The following is a 21,559-nucleotide window of genomic DNA, read 5'->3' as shown; positions in this document are numbered from 1 at the left end:
GTGACCTCCCCGGCCGGGGGAGGAGGATGTGCGGCGGTGGTGCGGTATGTGATCGCCGCGCCGCCTCCTCGCCGTCGCGTGGATGTGGTGGTGCCGATTAATCCCCTCCCCTCCCCCGCCGTTGACTCTCTGTCGTGCCGGGAGAGGGGAGAGGGGAGAGAGGAGGAGGAAGATGAAGAGGAGTGGAAATGTCATGTGGGGCCCACGTGGACCCACCATTTTTTATTAATTTGGGTGTGAAACTGACAGTTGGGTCTCACTGGGTTTATTATTTTTCGAATCGAATTGTCACGTAAACGTTATATCAATGCCAGTTAGATGAAGACCGCCACGTCAGCCAAAACCGCTAAGGGATTTCATCTACACTAGTTTAACAGTTGACAGATCCGTTGTATCTAGTTTTTCGGTTGAAGGACGGAAATCGAATTCGTTGACAAGTTAATGGACCTCACATGAACTTATCATGCGAGCGACATTCCCGCTCCAGCATAATAGGCCGCACGTACATCACAATTACGGTCGACCGGCCCATATATATACAGCATAAGCCGCACGTACAGTTCGAATACATCCGATACACCGGTGCGCTTTACGTATTTACGTCATTCATTTTGTCGTTGCTCGTGTACGTTCCTGAACTTAGAGCTTGTAATCAGTGTTGATTGAGCTCAATTATTGTAACCTTTTTATTATCGCAGGCTATAAAACCTGGGCTAGCCGATGAATAAAGTATCGAAGAAAGAATATACCTAGTCTTCTTCGCTTTTACTTACTTTACAACCTTAATTAATTTTCCCCACAATTTTCTTTCGAAAAAGCTAGATACCGGTATCCCGTTCTCAACACCCGTGATGGTATCGTCTTCTTATTTGTCCCAGAGCACTAAGCGGGGCAGCAGAGCAACACAATGGCAGCATGCGGTAGTGAAGGAAGAAGGGGGCTTGCTAAGCGGAGAGAGAGAGAGAGAGAGAGAGGAGCTCATCGGAGAAGGCCCCCGCTGCCTCGCCTCGCCTCACCTCGCCGCTCCGTCAGGGAGCAAATCGCCGGAGAAGAGGAAGGGGCTCTCTCCGATGTGTGGCGTGGATGACGAAGGACGTGGCCGCCGGCGACGAGCTCCGACGTGGCGTGGACGATGGAGGATGCGGCCGCTAGCGACGAGCTCCGGCGTGGAGCGTGGATGACGGATGACGCGGGCGCCAGCGATGAGCTCCGACGTGGCGTGGACGGTGGAGGATGCGGCCGCCGGCGACGAGCTTCGGCGTGGGGCTTGGATGATGGAGGACGCTGACACCGGCGACGAGCTCCGACGTGGCGTGGATGGTGGAGGATGTGGCCGCTGGCGACGAGCTCCGACGTGGACGGTGGGATCACCGGCGACGATGCTTTGGTGCCCGGCTCCTGATTCCTCGCAAGTATCACCTAATACGTGGTAGGAATAGAAATATCACCTAATACGTAGTAGGAATCGCACAGGTATCACCTGATACTTGACAGGTATCATATGATACTTCGCGAGTATCACCTGATACGTAATAGGAATCGTCTGATACCTTATAGGTATCACATGATACCTCACAAGTATCACATGATACCGGTTAGATATCAAGACATGATACCTCAGAGGTATCAGAACCTCATACCTAACCGGTATCATCTCGTCACAACGGGATTCCGTTGTATAGCAGCCCTCTTTTCTTTTGGGTGAGTGATGAATGGGACCCACATATATGTTTTTAATTCTAATACCACCTAAGCGCCATATCAACAACATAGACCAATGTAACACTACCATGTAGATGCCACATCAGCGAAACCAGGAAAACCTCTAATTATTAAAGGAGTTAAATTGCATCGGTTTTTATAGTTGGGATCGAGATATCGGGTTGAAGGATACAAATTAGATTGGTCGATAGTTAAGCGAACTTATTCCCCAGCTGGAGGGCTGTTTGGATTGACCAGGCCTCACGTACACTGCAAGCCCTTCCGGGCCCAACTTAATTCAGCCTGCTTCAACTTAATTCAGATTTTAAACTTCTCTCCTTTCTCTTGAAACTTAATTAGCAACAAATAAGAGTAGCATCTCAAGGTCCTAGGTTCAAATTTCCATAGAAGCGTGAATTTCGGACTGAGCTGTTTGATGGACTAAGTTCCCAATTTAGAAAAAAAATGTATATATCCGGTTGGATATAGAGGCTGGATAAAAAAATCATTTTCTATTTTTTTTTAAAAAAATAACAATAAATATAATATGAAAACTCTTATGAGCTGTTTGTATCCCATCTAGTAACTCCTCCAACCTTTTTAGATAATGAATATTAAATCTGGCTTTTGCTTTGAGAGAAGCTACAGTCTCCTATTATAAAGTTCTTGGCTCGAAGCCCAAACATGACAAAAATAAACAAAGGAACAATCATTTATTATAAGGTTGTTGGCTCAAAGCCTAAACATGATAAAAATAAACAAAGTAAGATAACAACTTATTCATGGAGAACCCCTCCATATTTTAAACCTGAACAGCATGAAAGAATGGCCGCGATCAAGCAGAAAATGGGAAAGAAGGCAGCCGAGCTCCAGGCCTTCCTGGTGTGGTCGAGGAAGCCTGCCTTGCATGAATCGCACTGGAAGCAGAGCTTTTGTTGGTCGTTGCTCCACCTGCTGCAGTCGACGTTGTTTGTTGCTGCTGCTGGTGTTGGTGTCCACGTCGTCCCGTTGACATATGTGAATCCACACGATGATGGTGGCTTGCAGCATCCAGACTATATATTCAGTTAATTATAATAAGCTACTAGGGAGAGGTTCCAATTAGTGATAGTAGTATGTAATTGTAAACTATCCGTGATCCATATATCCCAAAAATACGTACATACCTGGATAGGTGACATGTCGACGTGCCGGCGGCCGCCGTCGGGGACGAACAAGCCGGAGTGTGGGTCACGGACCAGTTTCGTCATGGCCTTGCACCCGGCGCCCCTGTCGCCGCGGAGGCAGGCGCTGGTTGTTGCCCAGTACGCGGCGTCGTCCACACGAGCCCTGAGCCACCCGCTCTTGTAGTCGTCCAGATTGTACTCGCGTGCCTTCACATCGCTGAGGTCGATGCCTGGTCCGATGGCCACGTAACCGAAGATGATGAAGCCGATGAGGGCGAGGATGGCGATGAACACGCCGAGGAGGTGGCAGAAGAAGAGACCCTCGTTGTTGTTCTTCGCGCCGCACAGGCCCAAGATGAAGACGACCATGAAGAAGAGGCCGATCGCGATACAGGGCCACAAGAAGACGCCACGGGTGCAATGCGTCGGGGCACGGGTGGCGCTACCCAGTATTAGGATCGACGTGTTCAACGTCAGCACAACACCCATGCCCACCAAGTGCCTCGCTCGTCGTTCTGAACTCATTCTCATAAATCGCCCAGCTTCTATCACCCCCATCCCCATCCCAATATTACTCATCTCTTCTCTCTCTCCCAACAAACAGATGAGCCTGCCAGGGAATTTGAGTGTATGTTGCTCCCAACGATGCATGCTCGGCTGCTTATATATTGCAACCGTACGTTTGTCCATTCGGGAATAGCTAGCTAGTCCTGTGACTCAAGTGGACTGCATATGCATTATGAATCGAATCACCTTTAGACTCAGCTTCTGTTAGATTTAATTGGGTAATTAATCCATTTAAATCAATTAAATCAAATAAATTCCAAGGCTCATTATGCTAGGAATTCATGTGAATTCATTCTTCTATGGGATATCAATGGGATGAAGAGTTTTGAGAATTAATCCATTTGATTAAGGAATTGGTAACTTATATCAATTAGTCCTAATTGATGGATGGTTGATGGTTGTGTAGTGGAGGATGGTTCATGGCTAGTTGATGACAATTAGTTGCTCTATTCCTCTTCCTATTCCATTGGTAACTTACATCAATTACTCTTAATTGATTGTTGGTTGATGGTTGTGTAGTGGAGGATGGTTCATGGCTAGTTGATGACAATTAGTTGCTCCATTCCTCTTCCTATTCCATGACTCTTACTCTTCATCTTCCATTCCTCTTATAAAATGGGAATGGATTTGATCTCCCGCGAGAAAAGGAAGACACACTTTCATCCATTTTCTAAAGCTGTTGTTGCTACGGTAATCCCATCCCGACGAGTGTGTGCACACGCGTTGGGAGAGTAGGCCTCCGAAACCACGCGTTGCTGCGACGTTTGCACAGACGGGCGGGCGATCAGGTTTTTGGGGAGCGCAAGGCGCGACTACTCACTGTTCGTCAACATCTACTTCATCTTCACCAACATGTCGAACACTGGAGACAAGGAGAAGGAGACTCCCGTCAACACCAACGGAGGCAATACTGCCTCAAACTCCAGCGGAGGACCATTCTTGGGGTATAACCTTATTACATTATTTCACTTAGAAGTTTTACTGTTAATGTTCATCGCAATGTCAACATTGTGTCATTATGTGATTGTTGATGCTTATTCAACGTTAAGCATGCTCATGTTGATTACATTCACCATTATCACTGGATCAAATCCCATTATAAATATCATGTTTATTATCTTGTTATTTTGGATTAAAATATGCCGAATTATGACCAAATTTCCAACAGCTTCGTCACCTCGTCTTTTTTTTTTTCTAGAGAAAAGGTCAAAAGACTCTGCTTATATTGAAAGCAACACGGTTTTTGCTAGGATTCGTCACCTCGTCTGAGCTGAGGTCAATGCCGACAATGGGAAAGTTAAAAATTAATTTAACAAAGGTATTCTAAGAAAATCCGATGATTTTCTTTTTTTTAAAAGTCATGTCGTTTAGCAGAAATCGAGGGTCCCCAACTCCCAAACTTTTCCACCGCATGCATAGTGTTTAGGGTCCATAAAGTAACAAAAAGAAAAGAAAAATATTTGTATAGAGACTAGTATGATACTCCTTCCGTTTCAAAATATTTGACACCGTTGACTTTTTAGTACATGTTTGACCGTTTGTCTTATTAAAAAAAATTAAGTAATTATTTATTTTTTTCATATCATTTGATTCATTATTAAATATACTTTCATGTACACATATAGTTTTACATATTTTACAAATCTTTTTAAATAAGACGAACGATCAAATATGTGCTAAAAAATCAACGGTATCAAACATTTTGAAACGGAGGGAGTATTTCCACATGAGTATGTGACAGAAAAAACTATACTCCCTCTGTTCACTGAAATGGAGAAAGTATTTCAGTATTATAAAACGAGCTCACGCGTCTGCCTTAATTTCCACTAGTGCGCGACGAGGCATTTGACGGTCCAAGTCGTCGGTCACCGGTAACACAATAAAGCAGCCACAAGTTGAGCCTCTCATCTCAATTCACCTGCACCGGCCGCCGGCCGGTACATGCCATGGCCATTGGCCCATGGCTACTCACCTCCAGCAACGTCAGTGCTGACCTCCAGGCTCCTTGGCAGGATGACGCCACTAAACTACTGTCCCCATCGGTTGCCCACTTACCCATATTTTCTAATACGTAAATGAGCCAAATTAATTTATATATAAAACTGTTATATATTTATTTTTAACGACTTAAAAACTAATTTTGAAAATATTATGAAATCACATTCAATGGGGCTCTACTATACCACCTCTGTCTAAAAATACAAGGATCGGATGAGATATATCATATACCATAAATCTGAACGGGACATGTCTACGTTCATATTACTAGAACGTGTCTCATTCGATTTTAGATTGCTATATTTTAAGAAGAAAAAACTATTATTAAGACATTATAGTGACATTCTGACATGGTAAAAAAATATCCAACTTCTAACTGTTGCAGCTTCTCCCAGAATAAGAAGCTCCCCAAACAGTCCAGCTTTTTGTCCAGATTCTCAGAAACTATAGTTGTAGAATTCATAAAATAAACTAGATGCTAGAAGCTGCGAAACTCAGCCTTTCTAAATTTTTAAAATCTAACTACCAACCAGCTGTTTCTCATAATTTTAGACAACAGCGACTAGAGAAGGAAGAGGTACATCTGGTAGCAGTACAACTTACCAGGGGACGGGCCGAGGCTGGCCGTTGTCTTCTTCGTCCAGGTGTTTGCAATTCGGCGACGAGGCCAACTCCAAACCTCAATGCCTGTAAGAACATCATGAGCTTGAAAGATTTGATCCGTCTTGTCTTGTAAGCTGGAGTTCCCAGCAGTTACCTTGTAGACACTTTATGCTTTCTCTATAAAGCTCGGCGTATACCTTTTCTTCTTTACTACTGCTTTACACCATGGAAACTGTTAGGAAATTGGCCTGCCTGCGAAGGTTCTATCCAGGTCATACATTAATAAACCATCACTAAATATGAAAGTAGATAGCGTTATGCCTGTAAATTGAGTGGAGCAGGTGACCGATTTGTATATTCTGGAGAAGAGTTACGCTCCAATGCTCTCTACTTGAAGTATTCTACCACAAGTAGAATTAATCTTGACCATTAATTTTATAGGATAGATTAGTAATATCCTAATATAGTTTAGGGGTAATTTTGGTATGGGATGTTTTCTTCGCTTCTTCGCATCAGGTCCGACGCATCGCATCTCGCCCCGACGTAGGAACCGCATCTCTCCCTGATGCAGGTTTTCACTTCCTCCCGGCAGGCAGCGGCGCGGCAAAAATCGTTGGCTGCGCGGCCAGCGGCTCGGCGCAGCGAAATCCTCAGTTTGCAGACGTGTTTGATTTGGTAATTGAGGAATATAGTCTTAGGAAAGCATACTAGTGGGCTGCCTGATTTCTCTGTTCAGACAGATGCTTATGTTTCTAATCTGATTTCACTATACATGCTACGATTGATCTCAACAAGAACGATCTTTTGGATGAATGCTATAAAAGGATGCTGGAAGACCATCAGAACGATATTTTGAGAGATGATATAGCTTTAGTTAGTCACCTTAGTGACGGACGGGTGAGATAGTGTAATGTCAGGAACAAGTTTGATTGTCAGGAACAACCTAGCTTTATACTCTCTCTTTGGATCAGACCGTAATACTATGCAAAGTGAGATTGGTTACGTCGCAGACAACTGCTTAATCACGGTGCGATTAGGGCTAATCTTTTGCATCTTTTTGGTGATCCATAGCTTCGTGGTTTTGCGATTCAATAGTGTCTACCAGATCTTTCCCGTTTCCAGATCGTCTTGATGGCTTGCGGATGTGTGCAATGATCAAATATTTGCTGTCAAAATATCACGCGACTGAAAATGCAGCCAAGTCTGATCGCTAGCAGTACAGCATCTCTGATTAGCAACAAAGTGTGCAGTTTGTGACATCAGTGTCCATGAAAGCTTCCAGGCTTTCCCTTAGTTATTGCCAAAAATATAGTCCTATTTCTCCTTAGGGTGTGTTTAATTCACGCTAAAATTGAAAGTTTGGTTAAAATTGGAACGATGTGACAGAAAAGTTGGAAGTTTGTGTGTGTGGAAAAGTTTTGGGCCTTGTAATTGTGTCGTGGGCTTAGCCCAAGGGGGTGTGCGCGCTAGGGCAACCCTATGACGTCCCTAATCACATTTATTCAGTAGCCGTTATCTTTTAGAGTCAAGTTTTGCTTATATTATTCTGTCAAGAATAGTTTCGCCGCTAGATCGGTTTGTAGAACCCCAAATTCGAGTGTTTAATCATTCATATGTAATTTGGTTGCAATATATCTTGTTCTTGCTTGTGTTCTTCGATTTGCATACAGGGATTAGCCTTCTCGGCGAGGTCAACCGGGTTTCGGCACGGTTGATAACCAGAGGAGACGTGGTTCTGCGATTGTGAGCCTCAGTAGCGTGTTCGTTCAAAAGCCGGATCGAGTTGTGTCACGACTCCGCACAAATCGACTGTTTATCAGTACCTATCGGAAGATCGGGACCTAACATCCCATATCAAGGACAGAGGACACCACAATGTAACCATGATGACGACAAAGCATAAGTGTGCTGGGAGAGTATAGTGGCAAGGCACCATGAACTCGTTAAGTTTGATCAAGTTTCTAGAAGAGTATAGTAGTATTTCAACGTAAATAATACATATTATCAAAATATATTCAATTTTAGATTTAATGAAACTAATTTGATAATGACTAGTAAGAAAATCAAACGACTTATAATATAAAACGGAGAGAGTAGCTAGTTTCAGTAAAAACGTTAACAAATTAATTAAGGACCAGGCCTTTATATATAGCACCATTACACACCACGCACGTGCATGCGATCCTAGTACGTCTTTTGTACGTACGTACGTACTGCAGGTAAAAGGTAAATGAATTAAGCTTCAGAGATTTTCACGCACATGTATATATATAACTGGGAGTAGCTGCTAGCTAGTACTCATCGTGATCTTCCAGTATTATTATTCCCAGTTGCTTGATCTGCGTAGAGTGCAAGTGAGGAAAGAATGAGCCCGATGAAGGCGAGAACGATATAGATGGCAGCGACACTCCAGGCCTGACTGGTGTGGCGGAGGAAGCCAGCCTTGCACGAGTCGCACTGGAAGCAAAGCGTTTGATGGTCGTTGCTCCACCGGCTACAGTCGTCGTCCTTGTTGTTGTTGGTTACTTGGGCAACGGCAGCTGGGGCACCTGCTGATGCTGCTGTCGATATCCACGTCGTCCCATTCACGTATGTTAATCCACACGATGATGGTGGCTTGCAGCATCCAGACTGTAGATGCAAGTCATTTTTTTTAAGTTTTAATAATTATATTACATCTTATTTATACATATTACATAACTTAATTTTCCACATCAATGTAATAGAATAGTCATCTAGGTAAAATAACAAGAGATGTGAGTTGGGAACGCAGGGTAAAGCTAAACACAACCTAATAAGGGGGAGTTTGAATAGGGCTAAAATATTTTAGTCCTTGTCACATCGAATATTTGACATTAATTAGAACGTAGACTAATGACAAAACCCTAGACTAATTCGCGAGACAAATCTATTGAGACTAATTAATCCATGATTAGCTTATGTGATGCTACAGAAACATGTGCTAATTACTGATTAATTAATTAGTCTTAAAAAATTTATCTCACGGATTAGCTCTCATTTATGCAATTAGTGTTCGCCGCTCTTCTCTCCACGCGCGACACGTATCCAGTCGCGCGGAGCTTCTCGCTAGTTTTATAGGTGTGCATGCGAATGATACTCCCTCCGTTCCAAAATATATCAACCTTATACTGGATGGGACATATCTTAGTATAACCTGTCTAGATTCGTTGTATTAATATGTGTCCTATCTAGTACAAGATTGTTATATTTTGAGACGGAGGGAGTAGAGAAAAAGGCGGTACGTACCTCGATAGGGGACATTACACGTGGGTCGGCGTCCACCCCGTGTCTCTTGGCCCACCTTTCGAAGGAGGATGGGCGGGGAACAAAAATGCCGGTGTCGGGGTTGCGTACCAGGTTAGTCATGCCGTTGCAGACGTGGCTGCGGCGGAGGCACGCGCTGGTTGATGCCCAGAAATGCGAGGAGTGGGTGACGCGACCCCTAAGCCACCCCCGCTTGCACTCACTGAGGCTGTACTCTCGGGCATTCGCCGCATGCCCCGCGTCGATGCCTCCCACGGCAACGTATCCGAAGATGATAAAGGCGAGGAGGAGGAGGATTGCCAAGAACACGCCGAGGAGGTAGCAGTCGTAGAGGTCACCATCGTTTTTCTTCAGGCCACACGAACCCACCACGAACATGACAATGAGGAAGAGGCCGATAGCGATTATAGGCCCCAAGAACATGCCGCCGGTGCAAGTCTTGGGGGCCTTGATGCTGCCGGCCGACAGCAGGAGGACCGACGCTAGGCACGTCAGCACCACCGACTTGCCCTTTATCAACCACGCTCGGTCTTCTGGCGTCATTCTCGCAAATGCTCTCTGTTCTCTAGGCCCGATATTCATCTCTCTCTCTCTCTCAACCACACAAGGACCAACGACTCGACTTAGAGACGATCGATCGATCGAGGCGCGCGTATGTGGGAATTTGAGCGTGTACGTCGTTGCTCCGATTTTCCTATGGGTGAGGGATTTTATTAGGAGTTTGCTCATGATCATAAGCTTAGCTAGACGATGGTCTGCTTATATATTGCTTTTAGGAGCAGTCAAGTGGTTCAAGTGGATTGGATGCTTGATGAAGCGCACCTCCGAAAGAACCCGTGTATCAAAATGATGATTGATTTCGTTCAAAAAAAATGATGATTGATGATTCCCTGGCTAGTCTAATATAATACTAGTATCTTTTAAAAAATAAAGTTAACAAAATGTGTAGGATAGGCATTATAAGATACTCACATAATATAAGGTGCTCGCGTATTTCAAGATTTCACATTCAAAATGACCAATATTTAGTACGATATGAATTGAATTTTACTTGCTAAAAGTTGTATATTGAATTGACATTTGAATTTACTTTCGTATGGCTATAATTTTGTCACTACAAACCTTATAATATATGATAAATTATAAGAGAAAAGATTAGTTTTTTTTTACCGTGTCAAGTTTGACCATGTCTTATATTATAGGATAGTAGAAATATATAATGATATTATAGGATAGTAGAAATATATAATGGCCTGTTTAGATCTCCTAGCAAGTTTTTTTTATCCTGTCACATCGAATGTTTGGACATATGCATGAAGTATTAAATATGGATTAAAAAAACTAACTACACAGATTGTGTGTAAATTGTGAGACGAATCTTTTAAGCCTAATTGCTCCATGATCTGACAATGTAGTGCTACATTAAATATTTGCTGATGACGGATTAATTAGGCTTAATAAATATGTCTCGCAGTTTACGGGTGAATTCTGTAATTTGTTTTGTTATTAGACTACATTTAATACTTTAAATATGTGTTCATATATCCGATTTGATACGGTAAAAAATTTTCACCCTGGATCTAGACACACTAAGTAGAAGAAACTTTTATGAAAAACACATTTTTGTCTTCACCTAACCCTCCCCCTGCCATTTCATTTACTAGTGTACGTGTCGGAACACATTGACATGCCTCCTCGGCGACCATGGTGCATGATTACTACCAATTTTATCGTTTGCTCCACGACTTAAATTGAACTAAAGCAACTAAATTTTTTTAGAGGTAAAATTTGCATATAGGAGTATGTGTTTTAAGTCATTTTAAAAAATAAGTAAATTATATTCACGGGAGATTGAATTGACATGTGGGTGCAATATAGTCCTAAAACTTAAAACTTAATAGGTGAGCTTACCGATACAACTTAATAAGTTAACCTCAAAATCATCTTCAAATTTAATTTTTAAAATTTAAATTTTGGCTACGGCTCGTAAGCCATTGAGGGAGAGTCTATATCTTCTTCTTCTTAATAATAAAAAAGGAAACTTTGAAATAGACTATCCACGGCATGATGTGAAGGTGGTCCTTGTAAAAGAATCGATGCACTCCCCCCGGGGGGGGGGGGGGGGGGGGCATTGACGCGTCTGGTCAATATTTGTGTTTGTGTTGTACCCGTCTATGTTTACATTTCAAGGATCTATATACTCTGTTCGTTCCAAAATATAATAATTTTTAATCTCTAGAATTCGTTCTAGAATATGATAACTTCTCCATCAATATTCTCTTCCCAACTAATCAAAATTCTCCACCATTTAATTTCCCCACATACCTCCACTTGTCACTCAATCACGATTTTCTCTCGTTTAGTTATACCTAGCTATTTTTAAATAACCATGTACAATCCTAAAAATCTATATATTTTGGGAGGCGAGGTAATAGGTGTTTAATAAATTCTAAGGTTAGGCTAAAAGATTCCATATTTGTCATTCAGTTGTTAATTTTTATATGTTTGAATTTCTTTGTAACAATCGATCTGATTGACTCTAAGACCATTGCAATTATTGGAGTAATATGAATCATTACAGAAATGCTTATATTATGCATAAAATTAGTGACACCATGATGTGAAAAAGGATTGATTCCATTTGAACGCGCCTGCGGGAATGCGCTTTATTGGCAGCCGTGGAGCCATCTATTTATTCCTCTTCTTCGTTTGTTTTTTTTTATAGAAAAAACAAAGACTTTGATACGAAGACCTTGAATTAGGTAGTACCATATATAATACTATATGCGTAGTTTAGTAACGCCATGATGGGTAGCTTAAAGCTGTGTTCGGTAGTTGGAGGTGAGAAATAATCTCTCGCGCATGTAATATTTTTTAAAGTAACTTTTTCATAGAATTTCTTTTTAAAAAGCATACAGTTTAATAGTTTAGGAAACGTACGCGTAAAAACTGAGTGAGCGGAGTTGAAAAGGTTGAGTGAAGATCACAGTTTAGTGAGAACCACGATGTGAACAGGGCAACCAACAAAGGCACGTGACTACATAGGAACATTATATTAGTGTCGACGTTTGATGTCGCGATTCCGGTATTTGCATAGTATGGGGATCGTTGGTACTAGGATATACGCGAGATTTAGGTAAAAGAGACGGAGGCAAGGATTTGTATATATGTCCGGGCCCCTGAATTGTCAGGTAATAACCCTACTCATGTTGGCCGAAGCCGGTCGTTGCTCTTATTTACCATAGTCACACCAGTACAATATTTGGGGTAGCCTATCTAACTGTTGTCAATATGGTGGTCTAAAGTTCTGACTCGTAGTCGACAACAGGGTAGCCTTCCTCATCGAATCCGCATCCGGTGAGATCAAAGACAGCGCTATGTCTCTCCTAACAGCATCTGTAGACACCATAGGGGACTAGCCATGCTTATCTCTTAAGTCGATATCCAGCGTCTTGTCTTGGCGTATGTTGGCTTGTATGTTGATCTTATGTCTTGATCTATTGTTCCGTGTCCCCTCTCCTCTTAGGGGGCCTTGTATTTATACCCATAAGTGTCCCCTTGTCCAAGTAGAACTAGGAAAACCAATATGGATACTCCGAGTAGTCATTGCCATTTTCATGTAGAACTCTATTCATCCTTCCTTATACGGAACTCCTCCTATATCCGAAGGTTGTTTCCGTATAAGACATGGTATATGGTGGGTCCTGTCGAGATTAAGTCAACTACTATTAGGTATGTGGTATCCATAACCCTGACAATTAGCATTTTTGTGCATTGGTTTAATCGGTTTGAAGGAAACAAAATGGATTCCCAAAAATAATTTCTACAGTTCCCATTCGGTTTGTATAAATAAGTTATAGGAAAACCAAACGAATTTTTTCTTTTCCTTTAAGTTGTAGAGAAAAAACATAGGAAGACTTCCGTTCACTCAAATCTTTTGAAAAAATTCATATGAATTGATACGTGCATTTATTTTTTTTTCACTTTCCTATTTCTATGGATTAAAATTCCTCAAACTGAATAAACTAGCCCTCGAATCTAACGGGTTGTTTGGATCAGGGACTAAAATTTTAGTCCCTATCACATCGGATATTTAGACACTCATTAGAAGTATTAAATGTAAATTAATGACAAAACTCATACCATACCTGGACTAATTCGCGAGATAAATCTATTGAGCCTAATTAATCCATGATTAGTCTATGTGATGCTACGGTAAACATGTGGTAATTATGGATTAATTAGGCTTAAAAATTTATCTCGCGAATTAGCTCTCATTTATACAATTAGTTTTATTATTAGTCTAAGTTTAATACTTCTTATTAGTGTCAAAAACATCCGATGTGATAGAGACTAAAATTTTAGCCCTTGGATCCAAACACCACCTAAGACACCTATAGATCAATGCAAGGACGGTTGCGTACGTCAAGCCTGCACGACTCAACTTCTTCTCCCCATTAGTCTAGCTCGATGGGCTAGCTCCATGCCTGCTATCGAATTTCTCTGGGTCTATTTGGTAGAGCTCCAACTCCTAAATTTAGCTCCAGACGTTAGGTCTAGAATTTAGTTGTGGAGCAGTCTAAACCCAGCTCTACATCTCTAGTTCATTTTGTGAGAGTTCCCCATCCAACTCTGATCCATTTAAGTTGGAACTGAAATTGTTAGGCTAGGCTCTAGCTCTAGAAGACGTGAAGCTGGAGCTGAGTTGTGCTAAAGTTATGCTCCAGCTCCATGATATCTCAACCAATATAATTCGTTTCCTTCAACTCCAATATGGGATATCTTGATCCCTCAACTATTAAAACCGATGCAATTTGACTCCCTCAGCAGTTTTGGAGGACGGTTTCACGGACGTGAGTGTTGACATGGAGTTTAGATGGCATTAGAATTAAAAAAAAATATGTGTGTGAGCCCCATTCGTCATTCACACAATAAAAAATATGAGGCCCCCGTGCCATCTCCCCTCTATCCTTCTTGCTCTTCCCTCTTTCTCCCTTCTCTCTCTATGTTTCTCTTCCTCTCCACTTCGGTGCAGGATCTGGAGCAGTGTTGGCGGCGAAGGGCCGAGGGCTAGAAATCCCGGTAATTGCGGTTCAAGATACAAATTAGATTGGTTAAGGGAGCTAAAGTGAACTTACTGTCCAGCTCCAGGGCTGCTTGGACTGCAAGCCCTTCCGGGCCCAACTTAATTCAGCCTGCTTCGAGTCCGCCGTGTCCAAAGCCCTAAAAGGTCTTTCCTTCTCCGCTCGTCAGCAAGTGAAGGGGAAAATGGCGTCGTCCGTCGCCGCCGCCGCCGCACCGACCGCCGGGGGGCCGCCGGGGAAGCGGCAGGCCTCCGGCGGGCGGGAGGGAGACCAGCTCATCATCACTCCGCTGGGCGCCGGCAACGAGGTCGGCCGCTCCTGCGTCTACATGTCATTCAAGGGCCGCACCGTCCTCGTGAGCATCCAATCCCCCCACTCTTTCCCTCCAAACCCTAGCTTCCACTGCTTTCTTTTTTATGATAATTTCTGCTTTTGTTTGTCATGTGGTGTGGTGTGGTTTGGATTCTTGGATAGTTCGATTGCGGCATCCACCCGGCTTACTCCGGCATGGCGGCGCTCCCCTACTTCGATGAGATCGATCCCTCCACCATTGATGTCCTCCTAATCACCCAGTACTTATTCCCCCCACTCTCTTTTCACCCTTTTTCTTTTATTTTCTTTGCCCCTTCTGTCAAATCTGTGCGTCTCTTGCTTAACTTCGCCCTTAAAATTTGCAGCTTTCACTTGGACCATGCTGCCTCTCTTCCCTACTTCTTGGAGAAGGTAATGTTCCACCATCTTCCGTTTTTTTGCTTCGACAGTAAGTGCTCAGCTATTGCCCTGATACCATTCAGCATCCTCAAGTTGCTCTGGTTTTATTTGCAGACGACATTCAAGGGGCGCGTGTTCATGACCCATGCCACAAAGGCCATCTACAGGCTGCTCCTTTCCGATTATGTCAAAGTCAGCAAAGTTTCTGTGGAGGATATGCTGTTTGACGAGCAAGACATTCTTCGTTCCATGGATAAAATTGAGGTATTTTATCTCCCTGAATGGATTTAAATTGCCTATATAGCAGTACAGCACTTTGTCGACCCCTTTCAAATGCATATGTTAGAACAAATTTGAATGGACAGAAATCCTCTAGATGGTTGATAATCAACTGAGAAACCTGTAACATCTGATTGTTGCTTTGTAAACATTGACCATTTCCTTCCATATAGCATATTGTTGATTCTTCTTGTGATGATCGAAAGCTTGTATGTATTTCATGGAGTGAATGAATACTTTTGTTAACATAAAAATGCCTTGCAGGTCATAGACTTCCACCAGACATTGGAAGTTAATGGCATACGCTTCTGGTGCTATACTGCTGGCCATGTACTTGGCGCTGCAATGTTCATGGTGGACATTGCTGGGGTTCGCGTTCTTTACACTGGTGACTACTCCCGTGAGGAAGATCGCCACCTGAAAGCTGCTGAACTTCCCCAGTTCTCCCCTGATATTTGCATTATCGAGTCAACTTATGGCGTGCAGCAGCACCAACCCCGCCATGTACGAGAGAAGCGCTTCACTGATGTAATACACACGACCGTCTCGCAGGGTGGTCGCGTTCTTATCCCAGCCTTTGCTCTTGGAAGAGCTCAAGAGCTGCTACTTATCCTGGATGAGTATTGGGCCAACCACCCAGAGCTCCATAAGATTCCAATCTATTATGCCTCCCCTCTTGCCAAGAAATGCATGGCTGTCTACCAGACATACATCAACTCCATGAATGAAAGGATTAGGAACCAGTTTGCACAATCTAATCCCTTCCATTTCAAGCATATTGAGTCTTTGAATAGCATAGATAACTTTCATGATGTGGGTCCATCAGTGGTTATGGCAAGCCCAGGTGGTCTCCAGAGTGGCCTCTCCAGGCAGCTCTTTGACAAATGGTGCACAGATAAGAAGAATTCATGTGTTATTCCAGGTTATGTTGTGGAAGGCACCCTTGCAAAGACCATTATTAACGAGCCAAGAGAAGTGACACTGGCGAATGGGCTCACTGCTCCTCTTCATATGCAGGTCCACTATATTTCCTTTTCTGCTCATGCTGATTTCCCTCAGACAAGCACCTTCTTGGATGAGCTCCAGCCACCCAACATTGTTCTTGTACACGGGGAAGCAAATGAGATGTCAAGACTTAAGCAGAAGCTTATTTCTCAGTTTGATGGGACAAATATAAAAGTTGTTAACCCCAAGAATTGCCAATCAGTGGAGATGTATTTCAGTTCTGAGAAAATGGCCAAGACAATTGGCAGGTTGGCTGAAAAGGTACCGGAAGCTGGAGAATCAGTTAATGGCTTGCTTGTAAAGAAGGGATTCACATATCAAATTATGGCTCCTGAGGATCTCCGTGTGTACACGCAGCTATCTACAGCTAACATTACCCAAAGGATTGCCGTCCCATATTCTGGTTCTTTTGAAGTCATAAAGTACAGACTGAAGCAAATATATGAGAGCGTGGAGTCATCAACAGAGGAGTCTGATGTTCCAACATTGATTGTGCATGAGAGAGTGACCATTCGCCTGGAATCAGAAAGCTATGTTACATTGCAGTGGTCGTCTGATCCTATCAGTGATATGGTGTCTGATTCTGTGGTCGCCATGGTCTTGAACATAGGCCGTGAAGGTCCCAAAGTTGTCCCAGTTGAAGAAGCAGTGAAGACACAGGAAGAGACGGAAAGGGTGGCCCAGAAGGTAGTTTATGCTCTTATGGTGTCACTTTTTGGTGATGTCAAAGTTGCAGAGGAAGGGAAACTTGTTATATCTGTGGATGGACAAGTAGCACACTTGGATGGGAGGAGTGGTGGTGTTGAATGTGAAAATGCTACACTGAGAGAAAGGATCAAGACTGCATTCCGTCGTATACAGGGTGCTGTGAGACCAATCCCGCTTATATCTTCTTGAGCTGAAGGCGTTAAAGTTACGCTTAAACGTGTCCAATGTTTCCTAGATGAACTTAGTAGCATTACCTGTCTGCACATGATGAGCAGGCATTTTCATCCTGCTTCAAATGCCTGTCTAATACAGCATGATGTGTTGTAGATCACTGCTCTGGGCCATCTTAGTGCCGTTGAAATAAACTCCAGCTGTAACATTTTGATTTTGTAGCCATTTCTAACTGTTACTCATTTCCTGTGAAATTGTTCTTAGCTTCTCTGTTCTTTTCCAGATATTCTGTTTGCCTGCTATTCATTTGTCCAGTTGGTGATGTACTATGCAATCTTAATGGAAACTTTTGGGTCTCAATGACGAATCTGATTGAGCTGAACTTCCAGAGTTCTTTTCTGGTCAGATCAGCAGGATCAGTAAACCAACATTCGTAATACAATCATCACATCAATAATCTACACACCACCCATAATCACTCTGTAAAATCCGGCCTTAGTACTGTACTCCTCCCTGCACAACCAAATTAATAATCTATACAGTAATCAACAAGCGAAATGAATAAGCAATTAATCAGCCATCTTCACTGACTAATTCTTGTTAGGACGACCACACGCAAAGCAAGACAGCAACTTGGAAGCAAAGGAGCTAGAGCCTGAGGACGACGTCGACGGCGGCGGCGGCGGCTTCACCACCGTGGGGATGTGGGACCCGTCCTCGCCGCACTTCCTGCAGCGGTCGCACTCGTCCATCCATGCCTTGAAGGCGGCGTTGCAGTAGCTGGCCGCCTCCGCCACCGTCATCCCCTCCACCAGCTTGCGCGGGTACACGTCCTCGTCGGCGTGGTCGCCGTTGAGCACCGCCCCCAGCTGCACCAGCTCCTCCTGGAACTCCGTCAGCGCCGCCTGCTCCGCCGCCTCCGTCGCCGGCCTCATCTTCACCGGCTCCGGCAGGGTGGCGGGGCAGTCGGTGCGCGGCGCGTCGCGCGTGAGGACGACGTCGAAGGTGCCCGCCCAGGCGTCGCGGTTGGTCAGGAAGCTCTTGAGGTTGAAGAGCTTCTTCACGGTGGCCGGGATGGAGGAGTGCTCGAACTCCGACGTCGGGTACGGCCCCGACGGCCGGTGCACCACCGTGCCCGGCTCGATCCACGGCGAGATGAAGAGCGCCGGGACGCGGACGCCGAGGCGGTTGAACTCGAAGAAGAATGGCGCGGCGCTGACGATGCCGTCGGGGCTGGGCACGTCCACCGGCGTCGGGACGTGGTCGTAGAAGCCGCCGTGCTCGTCGTAGGTGACGACGAGGAGCGCCTCCTCCCACTGCGGCCCGCCACGCAGCGCCTCGTACACCTCCTTGACGAATCGCTGGCCCTCGGAGACGTCGTGCGAGGGGTGGTCGTCGTTGCCGGGGAGCATCTTGAGGTCGAAGTAGCGCTGCTCGACGACGACGTAGTTGGGGAGCTTGCCCTCGGCGCAGTGCCGCCGGAACGCGAGGTCGAAGGGGTGGAAGTTGCCGGCGTACTTGAGCTGGCGCAAGCTCCGGTAGAAGAGCGTGGACGGCGGGTACTGGTAGTAGATGCCGAAGGAGAAGCCGGCGTCGTGGAGGGAGTCAAAGATGGTGCGCTGCGGGAGGCCGGCGACGAGCAGCTTGGTGTCGTTGCTGACGAGCCCGTGCGACGTCGCTGAGTGGACGAACAGCCGGTTGGGCTGCGTCGACGCCGGGTTGGACGCGAACCAGCGGTCGCACACGGCGAACTGCCGCACCAGCTCGCGGTACACCGGCACGGCCTCCGGCCGGAAGCCGTTCATGACGGTGTCCGCCATGCCGGGCTTCTCCTTCTCCGCCTGCTGCGCGAAGCCGGCCATCGGCGGCGAGGGGACGCCGGGAGGGGTGATGGGCGTGGCGCGCGCGTCGACGAACGGCGTGCCGTACACCTGCTCGTAGATGGCCTGCATGGAGTGGCCCGGGTCAGGGTCGACGTACTCGGCGCCGTCGCCGAAGCGGATGGCCCTGGAGGTCGGGTCGGCGGCGTCGAGGTGGTTGATCTCGTCGCCGGTGACGCCGTCGATCTCCGGGTTGAGAGACTTCATCCAGCCCAGCATGTGGTCGAAGGAGCGGTTCTCCATCACCAGCACCACCACCGTCTTGATCTTGCCGCCGGCCGCCGCCGCCGCCATTGCTACACTACTGTACTCTTGTGTTGATTATATTCTTCTTGGTACTTTCTTTTTTCACTTTTGGTTTTGGTTTGGATCAATTTCTGCATGAATACACTGTGACACTATATAGAGAGAGGCAGAGCCAGAGAGATCAGGAGAGTTGAGTTGAGAAGGAAACCTGAATTATGCTCTTTGAGTGGGATATTCTTTGATAAACCGATGGACAAGAAAGAGAGATTTAATTTAGGACTGAAAATGACAGGGCTAGCATGAGCAAGAGAAGAGACTTTACTGAAAGTTTTATGTGTTGCTGCTTCTCGTAAGCAAGACACGTGCTTTCTACTGGACCTTAATATTACTTTCACACCAACGCTTGAAAGCTATACTAGTACGGAGTACCGGGTACATGCTGCAAGTAGTAGTATATTCGAGGGAAAAATTAATATTATTGTTTCTTCATCCGATGGACCGGCTTCAGATATCTCTGAATCCAAGTCAAAACGAACTTAGTGATGATTACGCAAATGATCAATTTCTGATAATTCAGGTACTGGTAATGCTACTTTGTGGGGCATGAACTAATGCATTTTTTATGCATATTATGATGCGCATGCATGGATGCATTTAATTAAGAGACGCAAGCAAAAACGATGATTTCTTGGATAGCTTGTGGAATCTGGAAGCTAACGTATCATCCGGTCGGTTGGATATGCTTGCTTGAATTCAGAGCTATCCAAAGCACCACCTACCTCAAGATGCGATGCGATGCAATCCATGGATGGATGCCTCAACTGACTGAACCGAACCGCTCAACTGAAATGATTTTTTGAAAAGAGATCAACTGAAATGATCAATCGGCAGGCAACTTTCTTTTCGATTTCGTGCAGCAATCTGCATCCCCTCATATCCATGTATCCGAATTCTTTGCTTATGCGTCCGGGAAAACCAAGCCTCTAAAATTACCCTTCATTCAGACTGATGACCATCGTTATCAACTAGCGTCAATCATTCTCCAGACACTTCAACTCATCATTTGTACTTCTGTCCAGTGTATGATCCACATATATAGCACATGAAAAGTTCATCTCAAATTTCTCTATTAATATGCCAATTCTGAACAATACTTTTGGCTTAACAAGCTATAGAAAATACTACTGGTACGATTTTTTTTACTGAATAGTATTTTGGAGAAAAGGCATAAAGCCCAGCTTTTATAAGAAAGCATAAGAGTCTGATACAGTAGTGCCGGGGATGCCAGCTTCACAATTAACAGCGAAAGAGTCTAAGTAGAAGTGCTGCTGGCACAACAGACAAGCCAGAAAGCTAATGCACAGCTAGCATAACAGAAAACAGCCTAAAAGATCAAGGACACGAAGACATCAGCTGCTTGAATCTCCTGTCTCGCGGATATTGGCAAGCAGCGATCGCTTTACCTTCTCCAACTCCTCCTTCAGCTGCACCGGCGCCAGGTTTTTCCACTGTATCATAAACGACATAGCTTTGTGAGGTAAAAACGTCACGTTGGTCAGAAGTTTGTCGTTAAAAACCCAGTCATTCCTCACTAGCCATATCGACCAAGCACCTGCAGCAAACAAATAAAACAAGTTTTTGTTCCTAACTCCCCCATGATCTTGAATGAAGTCTAAGAGTTCATTCCTAGAGGTGGGGATCCTATCCAATGGAAAGCATCTCTAATAGGCCCCCTTTGATTCAAAGGAAATTCATAGGAATTCTAAAGGATTTCATTTCTATAGGAATTTTTCCTATATAGCCCTTTGAATCAAAGGAATGAATTTTATAGGATCCTATTAAATTCCTATGGAATGCCTAATGCTATGCAAGTTTTGGAGAAAATCTAGCATGAGGTTCTACCTTATGGAAACTTTCCTATGAGTCTTCATCTCTCCTCTAATTCCTGCGTTTTTCCTGCGGTCCAATCAAACGGCTATTTCTGTGTTTTTCCTGTGTTTTGCAATCCTCTGTTTTACACTTGCATTCCTGTCAGAATCCTATATTTTTCCTATTCCTCCATTTTTCCATTCCTACAATTTAAAGGGGCCCTAAAACAACACCATAAGAATTGTGCTGGTAGGTATCTAAACATTAGGTGATCTACATCTTCCTC

General features: G+C 44.4%; 4 protein-coding genes across 4 annotated transcripts; 1 reads left to right on the top strand and 3 right to left on the bottom strand.

Moving 5' to 3' along the window:
* Positions 1-2,395: 2,395 nt before the first annotated feature.
* Positions 2,396-6,143, bottom strand: LOC4334817 (tetraspanin-3). Its single transcript, XM_026023788.2, has 2 exons — positions 2,868-6,143; positions 2,396-2,756 (listed from the first exon to the last, which is right to left on the bottom strand). The coding sequence occupies exons 1-2, from the start codon at positions 3,555-3,557 to the stop codon at positions 2,478-2,480; spliced, it is 969 nt and encodes a 322-aa protein (XP_025879573.1). The 5' UTR covers positions 3,558-6,143; the 3' UTR covers positions 2,396-2,477.
* A 1,990-nt stretch (positions 6,144-8,133) lies between these two features.
* On the bottom strand, positions 8,134-10,049 carry LOC107276347 (protein TORNADO 2). The gene is made up of 2 exons (XM_015774669.3): positions 9,303-10,049; positions 8,134-8,666 (listed from the first exon to the last, which is right to left on the bottom strand). Exons 1-2 carry the CDS (start codon positions 10,047-10,049, stop codon positions 8,334-8,336), a joined length of 1,080 nt encoding a protein of 359 aa, XP_015630155.3. The 3' UTR covers positions 8,134-8,333.
* A 4,525-nt stretch (positions 10,050-14,574) lies between these two features.
* LOC4334816 (cleavage and polyadenylation specificity factor subunit 3-I) lies at positions 14,575-17,560 on the top strand. The gene is made up of 5 exons (XM_015776727.3): positions 14,575-14,759; positions 14,879-14,976; positions 15,082-15,127; positions 15,230-15,379; positions 15,659-17,560. Exons 1-5 carry the CDS (start codon positions 14,589-14,591, stop codon positions 17,294-17,296), a joined length of 2,103 nt encoding a protein of 700 aa, XP_015632213.1. The 5' UTR covers positions 14,575-14,588; the 3' UTR covers positions 17,297-17,560.
* A 54-nt stretch (positions 17,561-17,614) lies between these two features.
* Positions 17,615-19,564, bottom strand: LOC4334815 (non-specific phospholipase C4). The gene has a single exon (XM_015776729.3). It carries the CDS (start codon positions 19,450-19,452, stop codon positions 17,869-17,871), a length of 1,584 nt encoding a protein of 527 aa, XP_015632215.1. The 5' UTR covers positions 19,453-19,564; the 3' UTR covers positions 17,615-17,868.
* Between the last annotated feature and the right edge of the window lie 1,995 nt (positions 19,565-21,559).

Source organism: Oryza sativa, chromosome 3 (genome assembly GCF_034140825.1).
Source record: "Oryza sativa Japonica Group chromosome 3, ASM3414082v1".
Taxonomy (NCBI): Eukaryota; Viridiplantae; Streptophyta; class Magnoliopsida; order Poales; family Poaceae; genus Oryza; species Oryza sativa.
This window is presented reverse-complemented; position numbering and strand designations above follow the sequence as displayed.